The sequence below is a fragment of the Schistocerca piceifrons genome, chromosome 3, assembly GCF_021461385.2.
Source record: "Schistocerca piceifrons isolate TAMUIC-IGC-003096 chromosome 3, iqSchPice1.1, whole genome shotgun sequence".
Taxonomy (NCBI): Eukaryota; Metazoa; Arthropoda; class Insecta; order Orthoptera; family Acrididae; genus Schistocerca; species Schistocerca piceifrons.
The window spans coordinates 342,773,942-342,795,742 of record NC_060140.1 but is presented as its reverse complement, the minus strand read 5'-3'; the positions used below and the strand labels follow the sequence as shown (position 1 = coordinate 342,795,742).

Below are 21,801 nucleotides of genomic sequence, written 5' to 3'. Positions count from 1 at the left end.
AAGTGACACTCTGCTTAGCACACTAGACACATTAATTCAGGAGAGTTAGCAAAGCAATTCACGTCCAGCTATACATAATTATGTTTTCCATTATATCCTTAAATCAAATGCAGTGAATCCTGGGAATGATGTCTTAGTGACCAATCCAGGCTTATTCTGAGTAACAAGCTTGGTGGTGGTGGAACAAAGATTAACACCCTAATATTTCATTCCATGAAAAATCCAGGATGGAATAATACAATATTAAGGAAAGGACAGATTGCTACTCAGCATATAACAGAGATGCTGATTCACAGGTTGGCACAACGAAAAGACTACTAAATAAATACATAAGCTTTGAATCAAAAGGCCTGTCTTTTTGTTGTGCTTTTCTGTGACTTGACATCTCCGCTGTGTGGTGAGTAGCTATCTATCCTTTTCATAATATTGTAGTAACTTTTCATTCTAGTTGAATAGCCTTAATAATGTTGGCAATTCCCACCTTCTGCAAAGACAAATTCATTCTAGAGTTATCTTCTATTTATTGGTCTAAGCAGTTGTCAAAAGATGTTGGCCCTCTGTTGTCACTCTGTAGTTCTCAAAATTATAAATACATGGTGCTTGAAACTGCAATGAATATATTTAAACTTCAAAAGCTTTGGCGTGTTCCAAAGTAGTCGGGGAACACAAGAAATGCCCTTCAATTACAGTTGGTCAAGATTCTGTAATAGTGTTAAAATTCCCTCTGTATAGACACACTAATTACTTAGGTTTGCTTGGTCATCAAATGCACTGTTATCCAGAGTAAAATTTACCAGATTTTTGGGTTGTTAGATTGCCTAGTATTATAATGGCAGCAATATGAAAGGCTACTGACTTCCCATAGCCATTAGCTTCCATTATCAGTTTGCTATTACTGCAGTGAAGAGAGATTAAACTGATACCGACATGTACTTCTAGACTGTATTATGTTATTTATTTTGTATATAGCAATAGATGTTTGATGTAGCTCTTAATGAAGTCAAAGTACCACAGAACAAATCATTTACCGAGCAAGGTGGCACAGTGGTTAGACACTAGACTCGCATTCGGGAAGACGACGGTTCAGTCCCACGTCCGGCCATCCTGATTTAGGTTTTCCGTGATTTCCCTAAATCGCTCCAGGCAAATGCCTGGATGGTTCCTTTCAAAGGGCACGGCCGACTTCCTTCCCCGTCCTTCCCTAATCCGATGAGACCGATGACCTCGCTGTCTGGTCTCCTTCCCCGAAACAACCAACCAACCAACAAATCATTTCGGCCTTCCTACTACTAGAAATAGTTCTCTAAACGCACTTTAGATAAATTTTTGATCCAATAACATTATTTTCAATTTTGAAAATCCAAAATAGAAGATAGGTTCATATACCACCTCCTACACAAAAAACTGAGCAGCCACTACAAAGTAATCTATAAACCCAACATAACAGAAATTCATTTGAGGAACCAATTCATTCAGTCATGTTCTGCAGAGTCCATTCAGAAGGAGAACCTTCAGGGATATGGAACAAGTCGAGGTATACAACGGGCAGTCAATGATTAATGCAACAATTTTTTTTTTTTTTTTTTCTTTCTGAAAGCACATTGGTTTTATTCAGGATTACAATACACCTTATTATTCCCCACTCTTTTGTCTACAAAACTCTACTTTTCAACATAATCTCCATTTAATTTGATGGCCTTACAACACCTTACTGGCATGGGTGTGCCCTCATGGTACTACTAGTCAATGCTAGAATCAATGTCGTGCTGGATCAATAATCTCCCCACATAAACTGCATCCTTCATTGGTCCAAACAGTTGGAAGTAAGAAGGTGCGAGAGGTAGCAAGATATATTTCACAGTTGATTGTCGACCCATGAGGGAGGACATCAAAGAGAATATTCTCTTCCAAGGCCCAGAAGACAGTCATCTTGACTTTACTGGCTGAGAGTGTGGCTTTGAACTTTTTCTTCTGAGGACGGGTGGTGTGGTGCCACTTCATGGATTGCAATTTTGATTCTGGTTCGAAGTTATGAACTCACGTTTCATCGCATTTGACTCCCTTCCACACAAAAATTGTCACAACCAGCCTCCTAACACGCAAGGAATTCTGCACAGATGGTCCTTCACAGCTCTTTATGGTCTTCTATTAAGCAGAGAGGAAAACAGTGGACACAAACCTTTTAGTACCCCAACTAGTGGACAAATATATCAGCATTAACAACAGATGTCCAATTCAGTGGGAGGTGTTTGTTTGTGATCCATTGATAACCTCAAACAAGAGTGCATGTTGCAACATTGCAGGAGTCACAGCTTTCTGCAGCTGGCATGCACATGGGACATCAGGCAGGTTTGCAAGACCTTGTTGCACTGATTAAATACGTTTTGGCCAATGACTCACCATACTTTTGTTCACTGCCAGGTCCCCATAGACATTCTGCAAGTCGCTATGACTATCTGTGATGTTATGGTTTTCTGCCAAAAGAACTCAATGACAGCTCTCTGCTTGGAACGCACCTCCATTACAGATGACATTTTGAAAGCTTCTTATAGCGTTGCCATCAATCAGAACTTCATGAAAGGAGTTGGAGCAGGAATATTCCACAATGTCCCACAAAAAATTCCACATTTTTTCAACTCGAATTGACTGAGATATAAAATGCATTGTGCTACTAACTGAACACCCTTTGTTCAGTAACACAATACTCTTCCAGCTAAGTGTCGTCTTGTAAAGTGACAGGAAAGCCACTACTCCAACAGGAGTTCTGATGTTGTTCTAGGGGTAGCTTACTATTTACATGAATCCATCGGCATTTAACAAAGAAAACAGTTCCTATACTTCTAACAAAAGAGTTATTCACAATACTCTACCACTTGTCATTCAACTTTAAGATGAACACTACTGCTTGCTAGGTTGCCAAAAGAATTATTTTTAATCCTTGACTCAAGAAAATAAAATAATCTGTAGAAGGGTGAGCTGCTAACCTATGCACTTTTTTTTCAATTTTGAAGGGATTCAATTTGTCATTTTGTACTGGATGGTAGCTTGTCATCAACATTTAATCTTAACTTTTTATGTAACTGCGCTTTGGCCCCAGACAAGAGGGCAAAGCCTACATGAAAATTATTGGGTGTCTTGTGTTGTGAGTGTGTACATTAAAATTCAGCTCAAATGGATTTTTATCACTAGCAACAACAAACGATTAGGGATTAAAGATACTGGGGAGTGAGCACAAGAATCCAAGGTACCTCTGCAAAGTGTCTGTTGTTAACTATAATACACAATATTCTTATGACTCACTTCTGCTGAATAAATAATTTTGTACGACTTCAGGTCAATGTAATGATAAATCAATCTAAGAACACCACATGTCAAACCAAGCTTCTTGATTGTACACTGCCTGACCAAAAAATATGAAGAGCCCAGAAAGAGAGAGGAACATGAAATGAAACTTCACAGGTTGAGAGGATATGTAATGTTATTTAAGTGATTACATAATTGAATCAAATTTGCAAAGAACTTGGCAATATGATTTCAATTATCAGTATGACACTACACTACATCTTGCTTAGATACATGTATTGTTTCAGTTGGAAAGGGTATCATAAAGCTGTTGTGCCTCTCCTGAGACAAGTTGGCCCTAAGTTGTAAACAGTCCACGATATGCTGGATACTGGCAGGGAGAGCGTGTTTACGTCCCAGCTGGTTCCACACATGTTCTATTGGGGAAAGATCTGGAGATATTGTTGGTCATGAGAGTATCTCAACATCACATGGACTGTGCCATAGAGATTCTTCAATCACTACCTAAAGTCATACCAATGGCTCCCCACATTGTGACACAAGGTGTGAGATCACAGTGCCTCTCAAAAACCTTTAGAAGAATTGGACTTTTCCTAGGTCACCCACAATGGTCATTTCACGGTAATGTAAAACGGTGATTCATAACTGAACATACTATGCAGTTTATCAGCAATCCATGCTTCTTGGGTCACAGCACCACTCCAAACATAACCGTTTGTATTATGGGGTTAACTGCAGGAAATGCATGGGATGAAAATTCCCTAAACCAGCTGCATCTAGTCTCCAACAGATGGTGTGGGATGACAGATAACATTGCAGGCGGTCTGTTACTCACAGGTGGTAGCTACATATGTGAAGGGGTTACAATGTACTTGGTGCACAGTATGGTGAGAGTAGGTGGAGTGGAACTCTGATGACAAGAATGACTGCCCTCATGTTCTCATGCAGTCCAACACTGGGCCACTGTCACATTCAAATGTCCCACAAATCTGGATATTGCACTATTTGACAAGCTGGCCAAATGGTGACCCATGATAAGGCCACTTTCAAACTCTGTGAGGAGTGGATGATGCTGTCTCTCACATGTGTGTGCCATCTCCATGTCCTTTACAGTTATCATTCAACATCTGACACTGTTCACACCTCTTATATGCACTATGCCTGGTAACAACACTAAACATGAACAATGCCAATGCACTCTGGTGGTCATTGTAACTGTAATCATTTACATACTCGCTGATGGTGTGTATGTGTACAAAGTTTCATTGACATCTGACTATATTCTGTGTGCACTGCTTTTTTTGTCAGACAGTGTATATGATTGAAATTGTCTTGTGACAGCCAGAGCGAGAGCACCAGCAGCAGCGAGTACTGTTTGTATAAAGCGTTTATTTTGCATTTTGTTTACGACCTTCCACTAAGGAAGGGATTCTATTTGTGTTTATCTGCTCTGCATAGTAACTAACAGTTCTTGATAAAACTTTACGTAGTTTTCGTGTTAGATTTCTTAGTGTTTTCTTGATCGTTTAGGACAGAAAGCGCCCTAAAACCGTCTTTTGTTTGTTTCCCGGCCGTTAGCCACTAGTCACTTGAATCAGCAGTTGTCTTGTGACAGCCAGAGCGAGAGCACCAGCAGCAGCGAGTACTGTTTGTATAAAGCGTTTTTGTACTTATTTGCTGCGCTTAGCTTTTAAATAGTTTTTCTGGGAAAACCTAGCGTAGTTTTCGCGTCTCGTATTTCAGTGAGTGTTTCTTGATTATCAGAGTAGCTCATCAGAAGATTATCTTGGGAATTTGTCACCGTATAGAGTAGGGTAAACATAGTCATGTGTACGGACTGTGGTTGTTGTGAGCGGACACAAGGAGAATTGGCCACTCTTCGGGGGCAGGTGGAGGCTTTGTCTGTTAGGCTCATCGAGCTCGAGGCACAAGCGTCGGCTCGTAGTGGCGTTGGGGCAACTGTGGTGAGACCTATGCCTACTTCGGTGGCCTTGGAATCACATGGAACCCCTGATGTCACTGCGTCTTCCGGCAGTGAGCATCTTACTGGTCAGCCATCACTCCAGGGTGAATGGCGGACAGTGGTGGGCTCGCGCTTGCCTGGCCGAAAGGCGAAGGTGGGATCTGGCCGCGTGGCAGCTGCCTTACCCCTTTCCAACAGGTACGGGGTGCTTCCTAGTGGTGATGACATCGTTTCCGAGCCACCACAGGATGCCTCGCCTGTTGGGCCAGTGGCCGATTCTCCGGCAAGGTCCCGACAGTCACAGAGGGCGGGCCTATTAGTTATAGGGAGCTCCAACGTTAGGCAGGTTATGGAGCCCCTCAGGAAAATAGCGGGTAGGTCGGGGAAGAACGCCAGTGTGCACTCTGTGTGCTTGCCGGGGGGTCTCGTCCGTAATGCGGAGGAGGCCCTTCCGGCAGCTATTGAACGCACTGGGTGTGACCGGCTGCAGATAGTAGCACATGTCGGAACGAATGACTCCTGCCGCTTGGGTTCTGAGGCCATCCTTGGTTCCTTCCGGTGGCTGGCTGATTTGGTGAAGACAACCAGCATCGCACGCGGAGTGCAAGCTGAGCTTAATATCTGCAGCATAGTGCCCAGAGTCGATCGCGGTCCTCTGGTTTGGAGCCGTGTGGAGGGTCTAAACCAGAGGCTCAGACGACTCTGCAACTATAATGGTTGCAAATTCATCGACCTCCGTTATTGGGTGGAGAACTGTAGGGCCCCCCTAGACAGGTCAGGCGTGCACTACACACCGGAAGCAGCTACTAGTGTAGCAGAGTACGTGTGGCGTGCACACGGGGGTTTTTTAGGTTAGAGGGACCCCCCCCTTGGGCGAAACGATAAAATACCTGACGGCTTACCAGAGAGGACATTATCATCGTTGATAAAGAACGTCCGTCCTCAGAGACCAAAAACAGGAAAAGTTAACGTAATATTGGTAAACTGCAGGAGTATCCAGGGCAAGGTTCGTGAATTAGTATCTCTTATTGAAGGAAATAGTGCGCATATAGTATTAGGAACGGAAAGTTGGTTAAAACCGGAAGTGAACAGTAATGAAATCCTAGACACAGAATGGAATATATACCGCAAGGATAGGATAAACGCCAATGGTGGAGGAGTATTTATAGCAGTAAAGAATTCAATAATATCCAGTGAAGTTATTAGCGAATGCGAATGTGAAATAATCTGGGTTAAGTATCAAAGGTGGGTCAGATATGATAGTCGGATGCTTCTATAGACCACCTGCATCAGCAACCGTAGTAGTTGAGCGCCTCAGAGAGAACCTGCAGAACGTCGTGAAGAAGTTTCGTGATCATACTATTGTAATAGGGGGAGACTTCAATCTACCATGTATAGAATGGGATAGTCACACAATCAGAACTGGAGCCAGGGACAGAGACTCTTGTGACATTATCCTGACTGCCTTGTCCGAGAATTACTTCGAGCAGATAGTTAGAGAACCAACTCGTGAAGCTAACGTTTTAGACCTCATAGCAACAAATAGACCGGAACTTTTCGACTCCGTGAATGTAGAAGAGGGTATCAGTGATCATAAGTCAGTGGTTGCATCAATGACTACAAGTGTAATAAGAAATGCCAAGAAAGGAAGGAAAATATATTTGCTTAACAAGAGTGATAGGGCACAAATCGCAGAATATCTGAGTGACCACCATCAAACGTTCGTTTCTGAGGAAGAGGATGTGGAACAAAAATGGAAAAAATTCAGAAACATCGTCCAGTACGCCTTAGATAAGTTCGTACCGACTAAGGTCCAAAGCGAGGGGAAAGATCCACCGTGGTATAACAATCATGTACGAAAGGTACTACGGAAACAAAGAAAGCTTCATCATAGGTTTAAGAGTAGTCGAATCATAGCTGATAAGGAAAAGCTGAACGAAGCGAAAAAGAGCGTAAAGAGAGCAATGAGAGAAGCATTCAACGAATTCGAACATAAAACATTGGCAAACAATCTAAACAAGAACCCTAAAAAGTTTTGGTCATATGTAAAATCGGTAAGCAGATCTAAATCCCCTATTCAGTCACTCGTTGACCACGATGGCACCGAAACAGAGGACGACCGAAGAAAGGCAGAAATACTGAATTCAGTGTTCCGAAACTGTTTCACTGCGGAAAATCGTAACACGGTCCCTGACTTCAGCCGTCGCACGGACGCCAAAATGGAAAATATTGAAATAAACGATATCGGAATTGAAAAACAACTGCTATCACTTAGTAGCGGAAAAGCATCCGGACCAGACGAGATACCCTTAAGATTCTACAGTGATTATGCTAAAGAACTTGCCCCCTTTCTATCAGCAATTTATCGTAGATCGCTGGAAGAACGTAAAGTACCTAGCGACTGGAAGAAAGCGCAGGTCGTTCCCATTTTCAAGAAGGGTCATAAATCAGATGCGAATAATTATAGGCCTATTTCGCTTACGTCAATCTGTTGTAGAATAATGGAACATGTTTTGTGTTCTCGTATTATGACGTTCTTAGATAATACAAATCTCCTTCATCATAACCAACATGGATTCCGCAAACAGAGATCATGTGAAACTCAGCTCGCCCTATTTGCCCAAGAAATTCACAGTGCCGTAGACACTGGCGAGCAGATTGATGCCGTATTCCTGGACTTCAGGAAGGCATTTGATACGGTTCCGCACTTACGTTTAGTGAAAAAAATACGAGCTTACGGAATATCGGACCAGGTTTGTGATTGGATTCAGGATTTCCTAGAAGAAAGAACACAACATGTCATTCTTAACGGTTCAAAATCTGCAGATGTAGAGGTAATTTCGGGAGTACCGCAGGGAAGCGTGATAGGACCTTTATTGTTTACAATATACATAAATGACTTAGTTGACAACATCGGTAGCTCCGTGAGGCTATTTGCAGATGACACGGTTGTCTACAAGAAAGTAGCAACATCAGAAGACTCGTACGTACTCCAGGAGGACCTGCAGAGGATTAATGCATGGTGCGACAGCTGGCAGCTTTCCCTAAACGTAGATTAATGTAATATAATGCGCATACATAGGGGCAGAAATCCATTCCAGTACGATTATGCCATAGGTGGTAAATCATTGGAAGCGGTAACAACCGTAAAATACTTAGGAGTTACTATCCGGAGCGATCTGAAGTGGAATGATCACATAAAACAAATAGTGGGAAAAGCAGGTGCCAGGTTGAGATTCATAGGAAGAATTCTAAGAAAATGTGACTCATCGACGAAAGAAGTAGCTTACAAAACGCTTGTTCGTCCGATTCTTGAGTATTGCTCATCAGTATGGGACCCTTACCAGGTTGGATTAATAGAAGAGATAGACATGATCCAGCGAAAAGCAGCGCGATTCGTCATGGGGACATTTAGTCAGCGCGAGCGCGTTACGGAGATGCTGAACAAGCTCCAGTGGCGGACACTTCAAGAAAGGCGTTACGCAATACGGAGAGGTTTATTATCGAAATTACGAGAGAGCACATTCCGGGAAGAGATGGGCAACATATTACTACTGTCCACATATATCTCGCGTAATGATCACAACGAAAAGATCCGAGAAATTAGAGCAAATACAGAGACTTACAAGCAGTCGTTCTTCCCACGCACAATTCGTGACTGGAACAGGGAAGGGGGGATCAGATAGTGGTACAATAAGTACCCTCCGCCACACACCGTAAGGTGGCTCGCGGAGTGTAGATGTAGATGTAGAAATTTATCACGTTGCCAACTGGATCCCAAAGAATTTTACACACACTTTTGCATTAGTATGTGACCATTAATGTTGAACTCTGCTGATTGCAAGTTATTTTTGCTTGTTAGAAATTTCATAATATGAATTTTTGTGCAATTAAGATTGAAACTCTTTGTTATGAAGCATTTGTAGACCTGTTCAGCTTTCATATAAGCTGTATCAGGTAAGATTGATTATTATGCTTATATCATCAGCAGACATCACAGTTTTTGAGTCATCTTTTAAAATCATCTTCTTTATACACATTTATGAAAAATGCCACAATGTGGAATTTGTCAGTTAAACAAATGAGGGGAAAAAAAGAATAGAAAAAAAGTTTGTGTGGTTACAGGCTGGTTTGCAAGTTACTACTTACTCTATGGCACAGCCAGAATTGTTAAGTGCAACCTTAATCTACTTCTGATAACACTTCAGCTATAAGTGAAATTTTTTTTTCATGGGGGGTTGGTTGGGGGTGCAATCAAGGTTTTAGTGGAGTATTTTACTCCTTTCGGTGCCAAGATGACATTCGCTAGAAGGAAATGATGATAATTATTTTTCTAACATTTTACTAGAGAATATATTCATTACTCTGAAACTACAATAGATTGCTGGGAAAAAATCCTAGCAGTGAAAAAATATACTTAAGAGCTGCAGTTAATATTTTCAGTTCATAAAATTTTCTTGGTGTTCAAGCCACAACAGGTCCCAGTTAAAACTAACATTTTTGAACATTTTCACCATAGTCTTCGTGAGAAGCTGGCTGACAGTCAGGAGTTTGTGTCATACAGCAATGTGAGAGATTATAAATACTGGGGTGATGTAATCAGCAGTAGGATTTGCATTCAAAATGGACAGTGAAGAGAGTGTAACCCACCCTGAGCTAGAATTTTGGGGCATCCATAGAATGGAGACGGCCTACAGCATAACTGATTCCTTCGAAATCAAGTTCTTTGCAGACTTAAAACCTGATTTTACACATGGATGTCACAGCAAAAAACTTTGCAGCAATTAATCCATAGGAAATCAAAATATATTACATTATTGATTCCTACATCCCCAAAATTGGCTATTATTCTTATGAAACAATTAATTAAACCTAAAAGTTTTACCAACTCCACTATGTGTGTGTGTGTGTGTTTTTTTTTTTACGTTTTCATTAATAAAAGTACCCAATAACTTCAAACTTTCTACTCTATTGGTTTTACTTGTACACTATACTAACAGGAAAGTGTGTTTCTACCAATGTTTAAAATGAAGCCACTGTTGACAACCAGTTAAAGAGTTTTAGCAAAAATATCTTACTATTTTCCCTGTGGATGCTTCTTGTTCAGACTGAAAATAATGCTTAAGCCTATATAATCTGCAAAGAGGACCAATTCTGCCTTCCGATTCAAATAAAAAGGTAGATCAGTAACAAAAAGCAAGAACAATAATAAGCCAATACTGAACAATGTTGAACTTCAGTTTTATTTTTCAAAATGTACATGATTTGGAGTCCCTATCTGTATTACTCTAATATCCATCTTTAATTATCTGAATACAGTTCCTTCAATAAGAACTAAACCAGGCATGTGCTGAACCACATATCTCACAAAAGCTTAATTTATCTAATAGAATTTTATGATTGACAAAATAATATGCTTATGATACATAGCAGAAGAGCCTAACTAGTCACATTCTATCATTCAAAACTTTTGATATATGCTTAGTAAAAGTATAAACAGATGCTTCTGTAGAGTAGCCCTTTGAAATCTAGACTCCAACAAGGAGCCCCTTAAGTGCAAGGTCGTAAGTCCAGTCTTTAATAACACTCATTTGAAAGTGTTGTGTTAACAATTATGACAGGAAAAATATTAGCTGCTAATGACTCACCATGGGCATCAGGAGGGCGACAGAAAATGAGTGTCCACGAGGTGTTTACATCAAGTTTCTATGGGATGTGCACATTACACTTCACAAACTGGACATCGCAGACATTCAAGATATGATGTCCAAAACACAGCATTAACTTGCATCACAAAAACACAGAATGAAAAACAGCACACTACAGCAATCACAAAGTTTCACACCACTGAGATCAAAGGCAAATGGCTTTGAAATTACAAACTGCACAGGAACTTCAATTAGGTATCCATTCTTAAAGGATGCATATAGAATTATATTGGTGAAATAAGGAGATGAGAAGTGATGGACTATGATGGCATGCAAACGAATGCGAAACAGTCTGTCGAGGAGCTTATCATGAACTGGCTATCCTTTAAGGCAAAGCTGCAGATTGTGCGATAATATGTTTTAGAGTAAGCATCCTGTTAGAATATGCGGCAATTACCACCCATAAGTACATTACCTTCTCAAATAGTCTGCAGAATTATTTAAGGAGTGAGATTGTCTGTAGTTATCGACATTTGTGAAGTTACCTTCCTTATAAAGGACTGACAATAACATACTTTAATTTGGCTTGAAAATACCCTGAATTAATTACGTGCATGACAGAGAACCTTCGATTTTATGAGTTCACAACTTTTTGGTTTCATGTTTGCAATATCAACAATGCCTTATGATCTTTTACTTTTGAAGATTTTCATTTCACCAAATTTCCTCTGTATTGTAGGTTAAGAAAGACTATGCATCGCATGGATACCAACAGTATCAACCATTCTAAGACCAGAGTAATCTACAAAAGGGGGGGGGGGGGGAGGGGTATGCAGTAAGAGTGGGGGAATGGCGAGAGGGGACACTTGCCCCCATAGATTCTGGGGTACAGACTTTATTCATCACACAATTCTTACATTTTTCCAGATGCTATCATCTATGATTTTAATGAACTCTAGCTCTAGCACTGTGAACTGTGATGGGAAATAGTTAGTTTCATTATAACTATTTTTATTTTATTTTCTTTGCGATCCCTGAATTCATGGGAAATTGTGTCTTTTCCACAGTGTGGTGATGGTTTAATCAATGTCCTGCAGTCAAGGTGGATATGAACATTTAGCCCTACATAACATTTCCAGATCAGAGTACCCACTCTATTCCTTGTCCCTTGCTCACACAGCCTTTATCAAGCTGCACAGATTGGTCATTCCACACAGAGTCCAGTTCTATTTTCAGTACAGAGTATACATGGCTGCAGTATCCCTGCTCATCACCTGTCTGCCATCCCCACAAGTACACCCCCTTGTCCCATGGCACAACTTAATCAAAAGTAGTTTACCATCTGTTTATAGTAAAAAAAATGATCTATCACAGCTTGCTGGAACCACTCCAGGATTTGTGACCATCTCAATCCATGGGGTGCAACATAGTGCACATGCATTCATAGAATTATGAATTCTGCTGTCCAGCTGCACAGTGTGCCAAAATTGAGAGACAGGCTTGTGTGTGTCAGCTGTATCATCCAATCTGAGTTTGTTTTGGGAGGCTTCGGAGTTTCATCTCTCAGAATGCTAGCCTGAGTCACACTTCAGCCAAAAGACCTCAAAGAATGCAATTTTCAAAAGACATTTTACTGAACTTTAATTAATTCAGTAAAGTTAAAAAAAATAGAAGGTATGAAAATGATGCAATAAAGTCATTAGCATAATCAGATGTGATGTTTCATAGGTAACACATTTTTTAATTTCCTGTTTCTCCACTTTGAGGAGTATTAATCAGTGGCATTTTCCTGGTTATTTTTGTTAATGACTAACAGAACTCTTTAAATGGTCCAATGTCTCTTCTATTTCAGTTTTCAGGGTCAACCTAATATTATTGGCTTTTGAACAAAATTTCTATATTTTCTCACTTTAATTCCTATCTTCTTGTACTCCAAAATATTGGGTATAATTAAATCAAAAAGGTGTTATTCGTATTTATACTGGTAATACAAGATTTACTTCGCATATACTAAGCATGCTTACCTTTAGGTACCAAAGTAATCAACCTTCAAAAAATATTAAGCTAAAAGTAGCAATTATTTGACATACAATATGTGATGCATGCTTCCTGGCAGATTCACTTCCAAGGTGCGAGACATTTTCAAACCAAACGAATCAGTTGTATCAAAATGCCAAATTTAAAATATTGCCCCCTATTGGATACATTTCCATGGAAGCTCACAATAGGACCCTACATGTTATGATCCCAATTTTAAGGCCAGTTTCATTTCTGTGACACAGTCTGTCAACTTTCGGTATTAATAACAGTAAAAGAATAGATTGCTACTTACTACGTAGAGGAGGCACTGATTTGCAGACAGACAACGGAAAGACGTAATTTTTTAATGCTGCTTCCCTACACCAGAGAGAGAGAGAGAGAGAGAGAGAGAGAGAACATGCTACTGTCTATGAGCCTAGGCTGTGCCTAGATCTGATGTGACCAGCAATTCATAGTGGATGGTGGGGGTAAAGAGGAGGCATGTGACAGGGAGAGGGAGGGATGGCTGGGTAGGAGTGGGGGAAGTTGTGCTGCTGTGGCAGAACGCACGGCCATGGTGCAGACAGTTTGGGGCTGGTAGGTGCAGAGTTGGGAGGCTGTGCCAATGGAGGAGGAAGGGGGGACGTGTGTGTGTGTGTGTGTGTGTGTGTGTGTGTGTGTGTGTGTGTGTTCTGAAGAAATTTTTGTCTGAAAGTTAAAAGTTCAGCAGATTTTTTCTTTTTTTTCTTCTATCTGCGACTCAAGTGTCTCCTCTATGTGGTGAGTAGCAATCTATCCTTTTCATATCACTGTTATAACATTCTGGACTTTTCACTGTTTGATTTAATATTGTGCTTTCTATGCTGCCATAATAATCAATAAATGTTTTAAGCAGTGATACTGCTGGAATCTTACTTACAATGTCCTATTGAAGTGATACAGATAAACTAGAGATAAGGCGTATTGGAAGTAATTCTTAGAGAACTATTTCTGTCAACAATAGAAACAATGGTCAAAAAGGGGTATCTGCTGCTTTGAAGCTTCCTGGTGGGTAAAAACAGTGTGCCATATTCCAACTCAAGTGGGCGGTAAAAGGAAAGACTCATTATGGAAGCTTATCTGATCTGTTTCAAGACCCTTTTTCCAGGAGTGCTACACCAGCTTGGTGTGCCACAGAGCTTCTGCAAAGTTTGTGAAGAAGAGGTACTAGCAGAAGTGAAGCCGTGAGGGTAGGTTGGAGAGCTCATTGGACAAGAGCATTGCCCATAATCTGCCAGAAGGTTCTATGTTAAAATGCTGTCGTGCATAGTGTTCTTACGTAACTTCAAACAAGAGACTGGGATAATGAGGAATATTCACGATTAGTTCTTGGTATGACCTGTGACATAACAAATGTGACAAATGTCATAAACAATATGGTGACTGTAACATGATACTTTTTTTTTTTTTTTTTTTTTTTTTCAAATGGGCTAAGCTACGGACCAATGTGTCGTCACAACCAAGCTTTTTGCTTTCACATTTGTTGGCTTCACCAAACAACAACCACATTGTGAAAATACATGCTAAAAGGTGACATCGCAGACGCTATTAACATTGTATCATGTGTCAAAGCCGACAACAAGTATCGAATATTTCTCTTGACCCACAGCCAATGCTAGGAAAAAATAATGGCACTGAGAGAAGGGCAAAGATAGTGAGAAAGGTGAAGAGAGCAGGTGGAAAATGAGCTATAGTACTGAAATCCTATTTTTGGCTGGGACATAGCAGAAGTGAAGCAGACACAGAGGGAAGAAGAAATAGAAGGGAAAAAAGGGCATAATGGGTATCTACCATGATCAATAATTTCTCACCTGATTTTCATTCTCGTCAGAGAATGTAATTGATGTCAATTTATACCCATATGTTAACAAATATTCATTCAACAGGAAATTAAGTGCTCTCTGCTCGTGAGGTTTAATGGGTTCATTGTGCAGTTGTCTGTTAGCCGAAGAACCCTCAGGCGTGTTTGCTTCAGACTCTGTAAGACAGCAATTAGTTTATTACAAAGTACTAATTCTGCACCTGACTCAGTTATTTAATCGGTTGACAAACCTGTAGCAACCGTCAAGTTGGCTCTAAGTGCACTGATTGTCTCCTTGGCCTTTCGCAGTTCAAATTCCAGAACTGCAACTCTTTCATCGACACCCCTTTCGCCATCCTCTGAATAACGCCCTATATCCAGAGAATCTAGAGTTACCTGACTCGATGACCTGCCTGTGGGCAAAAATAAAAATTGGATTCAAGTTTTAGCATATTAATCATCACGAGTTTAATTCTTAACAGCTGTCAGCGACATCTGCCACTAAGCAGACGACATGTGTCCGCGTAATGAAATAATACATCAGCAATGGTTGGGCGTAACAAGCTTTTCTTTCGACAAAAAATACTTTTCAATTAAATATTTTGAGTAATACTCACGTATCTCTACAATGTCAGGCTTTGTGTAAGCTTGCTGTTCAAAGTTTCCTGGGTTCGAAAAAAATTCCTTCAGTTTCGTAACTTCCCGTCCAGCCTCAAGAAGTTCCGTATACAATTCTAACGCAGTCAACAATAAATTGTCCTTTAGCAGCTTCACTGCTATATCACTGTAACTGATTTCTATATTGTGTGGGTTTCCTTTAACACAGTTCATATGCATATCCTGGTCAAGACCATCGCCACATATATTTGCCATATTCTACACAGCAGCGAAACACTATGATGCCTCACGTCATTGTTGTGAAACACTTATAAACACCTTACAATAAACACACAAACTGATTTACTTGAACCCATTTCACAACGCACAGCGCGCGTGGATGGTAAACAGATGATCTGCGACCATCTCACCTGTATGTTTTGGACTGCCAACCAATGCAACTGTCAAGTTCCGAAATACCAACATGAGAAACACAAATATTCGTGTTTGGAGACACTTCACCAGTCCAATAATTGCTCGCCAGTTAACAAAATCCGATAAAAAGTTACAATTAAAATAATTATTTGAATTTTGTAAAAAGCTGAGCAATCAACCATCAATTCTTTTTCATTTGGATGTTTCGTTTACTACAATATGCGGTACATACGGAAAATTCGGCTGTGGTAGTTACCTAGCTAACGCCGGATTTCCTCAGGCATCAATTTCTTAAAAGTGCATCCCCACCCCTACACCGCTATCCTTGCATGCAACCACACGCCGAAGTCGGGAACGAAACTTACACGACTTTCAAAACAGCATCAAGTGGAGTTATTTGAAGGGCAGTTGCGAGTTCTTTAACAGAAGAGTTTGTATTGAAGTTGACGAAGATAAAAAGGACCCACAAATGTTGGTCATCTATGGAAATAGACATGATGTAGGAAATGTTTGGGAACATCCAATACGCTAATAAAGGAATTATTTGCCGAGGGCGACTCTCAGTTAGAATGAGTAAAATCAATTTTGAAATCTTTTTGACCCATATTCTGGCTCTGTACAAAAACATATATGTGAAATGCCGCGCCAGTTCGCATTAAGTCAGGTTTCCATAGGTATGAATTTCTTAAAACATGCATCCCCCACCACTACCCTCACACGCACGTTAGCGTTTCCGCACGCCGGAATTGGAATTGGTACTTACGCTACTTTCAAGTTGGCGACAAGTGAAGTCGTTGGTACAGCAGTTACGCAACTCTTAGCCGAAGAGCTTATAGTGAAGGTGACGAAGAAAAAACCGACCCACAGATGTGGTTATGGAAATGAGCATCTCGTAGGAATCGTTTGGGAACATCAAAAACGCTATTAATGTGTTGTCTTAAGGTACGTTTACACCTGTACACCTTGCGCCTAGTCACCGTGCAACCTTGCTAGCCCCATACGCAAGTAGAGACACAGCTGTAGGTTGCATGCCTCTTCCTCAACATGTGAATGTGAGTATTTTCGTTCACACCTGTGTTCACAATGGACCCTTCTACTTCCGTGTTGTGCAAGCTACAGTCACACAGTGACTAGCTGCAAGGCGCACAGATGTGAACACGCCTTTGTGAGGACGTCTTTTTGTTCGAAAATAATTTTCGAATGAGTAAAAACAGGTTTTGAAATCTTTTCGATACATATTTCTGTCTCTGTACAGAAGTCTAATGCCCTGCCAGGTCGCATTAAATTACGAGTAACATTGAGATATCTGGCAACTGCAGCCACTACAATATATATGTTGCTTTCCAAAGAACACTATTTCTAAATTGTTATGTTATCTACAGTGCACTGAAGGTACATAAGAAACTAAGGTTTTTGCCTCAACAGTTCAGTTTTATTTTTGTTTTTACAGTTAGTCAAGGTTCTAATAGGCACAGGGGCTATAAATATACATTTGTTTTACTGGTACAGGACTTAATTTTGTGACCACACATTGTACTGCTATACAGAACTGTCATTACTCAATGACAGCACCAATACAAAGCTCTTATATTTACATGATATTTTAACGAGGGTCAATAGTAGTTTTAAATCTCTAAAGCGACAAACAAATCTCTATTTCGCAATAATATTTCTACTCAAAGACAAAAGCAAGAAGTTATTGCCATACACAAAAAATACATTTACATCGTTGAGTGTTCTGCAATAATATGAATCTCAGTAAGTTTATGCTCTCTGCTTCAATACATATATAATCATAAAGAGTCTCTGAATGCTAGAACGATATTCCTATCACACTGTTTAAGAACATTATGCCCCTTTCAAAACTATTTATTTGTGAGATTGAAGATTAAGCCCATTAATTTGGCATGACGCTAACTTTCCATGTACATAAACAAACGATTCTAGATCTGTGCTGCTGAATGAATCAGAACACAATGAGAGCAGATCCACCTATCAACAATTGCTGAAGCTTGTAGGCAATTGTGGAGGAAGCGACATCGTGCAAGAAAGTAGAATGCCTTTCAACTTTCGTAACTTAAGCCCGGTCCACACGCAACGATGTGTCTGCGCAGCCATCGGCGCAGATGTCTGTACAAGCAAAAGATCGCTGCAAATGTGTTGTGTTCACACGACACAAACCCCAATCTACTACTCGCTCGCCATTTGTTAGTGTAGAAAAGAAATAACAGTGGCAAGCGACTACGCTCCCCGTAAACGTCAAAAATGTAATTCAGTTATTTTGGAATATAAAAACGGAGGAAGTTCTGTTGTGGTCTGTGTTCGCAACTTGTGCTACAAAAAACATTCAGACCAACCGCAGGAAACAGAGAAAGCGGTCAAAATGGTGTAGACAGTGGCTGCTAAAGCGAAAGCAGTTTTCTCACGTAAATTTACTGCGAGAGTTGCAGGGCGAACCTAACGACTGGCGAAATTATTTGCGGATGGATGTCGAACTTATAAGTATCTCTTAAAGCTTGTAACCCCTCATATTATGAGAAAAAATACTTGTATAGAGAAGGGCAATTTCTCCTCATGAACGGCTGGCGGTAACATTAAGATTCCTAGCAACAGGAAGGAGCTACAAGGATTTGGAATTTTCTACTGCAATATCGAAACAAGAGTTGAGTGAAATAATACCCGCAATTTTTCAATTAGAGCATTATATACTGCTGTCTTTTTGTCTCGGTCACTATATTATTTACTTTAATCTTTCACAAACATGGGTGTTTTCTATATATTTCAATGAATTCACGTACAAACTCTCGAGAACACTGACGGGTATCAGCCATTTCAATGCCCAGTGCGCACAAACACTAGACTGAGCAAACAGCTGTTTCGCGCCAGATTTGCGGAGATCTTCTGTCCACACGCTCCAACTTGTATGCGCAGATGTGGTTTGAACCCACAGATTTGAGAGATTTCGCTCAAACCTCCAACTCCAACTTCCAGGTTTGCACACACCTCACGTTGGTGCAAATCTTCTGTCCACATGCAACGATCTGTCTGCGCAGATGTGATGTGCGCAGACATTTGCGCAGACAGATCGTTGCGTGCGGACGGGCCTTTATACGTAATTAGCATGTCAGTATGCAAGTTGGGGGTTTCCTCATGTAAGCCGGACTAAGCGACTTTCGCGGGGTATGCACTTTTAAGAAATTCATGCCTATGGAAACCCAGCTTTAAGGTCAATTCGCACTTCACGTCACGTCACGTCACGTCCCATGAAAACATTCTACAACATTATAAATGGCGGCGTCCACACTGGCCACTACGTCATGTTACGTCATGTCATGTCATGTCATGTCATGTCATGCCACCATCAAGGTTACTCGAGAAGAAAGTTGTCGAAAATTGTCGAACACAAGAGCTCCTCCACCCCCCCCCCCCCCCGCCCCCAAGCTCATTTCCTCCCAGTACACAACTGTGACCTCATCTCCACATTTCGTTTCATCGTGATTTTTTGTGGCTGGTATCAGTTGTTATTCTAAGTCTTTGTCGTTTGTCATTTTTATTACTTATTATAAATTGTTCTGTTTCGTTATTTGTTTGGCTAAAATTCATAATTTTGTAATGAATGATGAAAGATTAACTGAAGCAGTGAGGCAGCTGTCTGAATTGTATGACATTAGTGTACTAAATTACTCCCCCTACTACACTTGTAAAGTGGATTTTTATATATACTGGTACCTTACTTAATATTTTACAATGAAATGGATTGCAATATGGTTGTGACTTGAAGCAAAAAAGATGTTTTGGGTAGAATCAAATTGATTAGTAAGTGGAATCGATTTGTATGTTGTCAGGTATTTGTAATGCTTCACAAAGAAACGGACTGAAACCTACAGACACTGCACCAGTGGCAAAATACATTTTCCTGAAGCCTACATCGATATAATGAATTAGAGTTGTTTGTTTAAATATGTCTGTGGCAGGCTTAATTGTTGTTAAGTATCTGTTTGTATTGTGTATCAGACAGTGGTCTATATTTATGTGTTTTCAGCAGCTAACCACAGTACAAATAAGGTACTTGAACTACACTCCTGGAAATGGAAAAAAGAACACATTGACACCGGTGTGTCAGACTCACCATACTTGCTCCGGACACTGCGAGAGGGCTGTACAAGCAATGATCACACGCACGGCACAGCGGACACACCAGGAACCGCGGTATTGGCCGTCGAATGGCGCTAGCTGCGCAGCATTTGTGCACCGCCGCTGTCAGTGTCAGCCAGTTTGCCGTGGCATACGGAGCTCCATCGCAGTCTTTAACACTGGTAGCATGCCGCGACAGCGTGGACGTGAACCGTATGTGCAGTTGACGGACTTTGAGCGAGGGCGTATAGTGGGCATGCGGGAGGCCGGGTGGACGTACCGCCGAATTGCTCAACACGTGGGGCGTGAGGTCTCCACAGTACATCGATGTTGTCGCCAGTGGTCGGCGGAAGGTGCACGTGCCCGTCGACCTGGGACCGGACCGCAGCGACGCACGCATGCACGCCAAGACCGTAGGATCCTACGCAGTGCCATAGGGGACCGCACCGCCACTTCCCAGCAAATTAGGGACACTGTTGCTCCTGGGGTATCGGCGAGGACTATTCGCAACCGTCTCCATGAAGCTGGGCTACGGTCCCGCACACCGTTAGGCCGTCTTCCGCTCACGCCCCAACATCGTGCAGCCCGCCTCCAGTGGTGTCGCGACAGGCGTGAATGGAGGGACGAATGGAGATGTGTCGTCTTCAGCGATGAGAGTCGCTTCTGCCTTGGTGCCAATGATGGTCGTATGCGTGTTTGGCGCTGTGCAGGTGAGCGCCACAATCAGGACTGCATACGACCGAGGCACACAGGGCCAACACCCGGCATCATGGTGTGGGGAGCGATCTCCTACACTAGCCGTACACCACTGGTGATCGTCGAGGGGAAACTGAATAGTCCGCATGTATCCTGTGCCACCCAACGTGCTCTAGAAGGTGTAAGTCAACTACCCTGGCCAGCAAGATCTCCGGATCTGTCCCCCATTGAGCATGTTTGGGACTGGATGAAGCGTCGTCTCACACGGTCTCCACGTCCAGCACGAACGCTGGTCCAACTGAGGCGCCAGGTGGAAATGGCATGGCAAGCCGTTCCACAGGACTACATCCAGCATCTCTACGATCGTCTCCATGGGAGAATTGTTGTTGTTGTGGTCTTCAGTCCTGAGACTGGTTTGATGCAGCTCTCCATGCTACTCTATCCTGTGCAAGCTTTTTCATCTCCCAGTACCTACTGCAACCTACATCCTTCTGAATCTGCTTAGTGTATTCATCTCTTGGTCTCCCTCTACGATTTTTACCCTCCACGCTGCCCTCCAATACTAAATTGGTGATACCTTGATGCCTCAGAACATGTCCTACCAACCGATCCCTTCTTCTGGTCAAGTTGTGCCACAAACTTCTCTTCTCCCCAATCCTATTCAATACTTCCTCATTAGTTATGTGATCTACCCATCTAATCTTCAGCATTCTTCTGTAGCACCACATTTCGAAAGCTTCTATTCTCTTCTTGTCCAAACTATTTATCGTCCATGTTTCACTTCCATACATGGCTACACTCCATACGAATACTTTCAGAAATGACTTCCTGACACTTAAATCAATACTGGATGTTAACAAATTTCTCTTCTTCAGAAACGCTTTCCTTGCCATTGCCAGCCTGCATTTTATATCCTCTCTACTTCGACCATCATCAGTTATTTTGCTCCCCAAATAGCAAAACTCCTTTACTACTTTAAGTGCCTCATTTCCTAATCTAATTCCCTCAGCATCACCCGACTTAATTAGACTACATTCCATTATCCTTGTTTTGCTTTTGTTGATGTTCATCTTATATCCTCCTTTCAAGACACTGTCCATTCCATTCAACTGCTCTTCCAAGTCCTTTGCTGTCTCTGACAGAATTACAATGTCATCGGCGAACCT

General features: G+C 41.4%; 1 protein-coding gene across 1 annotated transcript in view; it reads right to left on the bottom strand.

Annotated features, from left to right (window-relative positions):
• The window catches only part of LOC124788146 (RAB11-binding protein RELCH homolog), a 136,004-nt gene extending 120,196 nt beyond the window's left edge, over nucleotides 1-15,808 (bottom strand). Inside the window, exons 1-3 of the mRNA XM_047255292.1 lie at nucleotides 15,391-15,808; nucleotides 15,025-15,186; nucleotides 14,784-14,950 (exon numbers count right to left, since the gene is read on the bottom strand). Coding sequence (XP_047111248.1) covers nucleotides 14,784-14,950; nucleotides 15,025-15,186; nucleotides 15,391-15,646 — 585 coding nt within the window. The 5' untranslated portion in view covers nucleotides 15,647-15,808. The remainder of the gene's footprint in view (nucleotides 1-14,783; nucleotides 14,951-15,024; nucleotides 15,187-15,390) is intronic.
• Nucleotides 15,809-21,801: the final 5,993 nt, after the last annotated feature.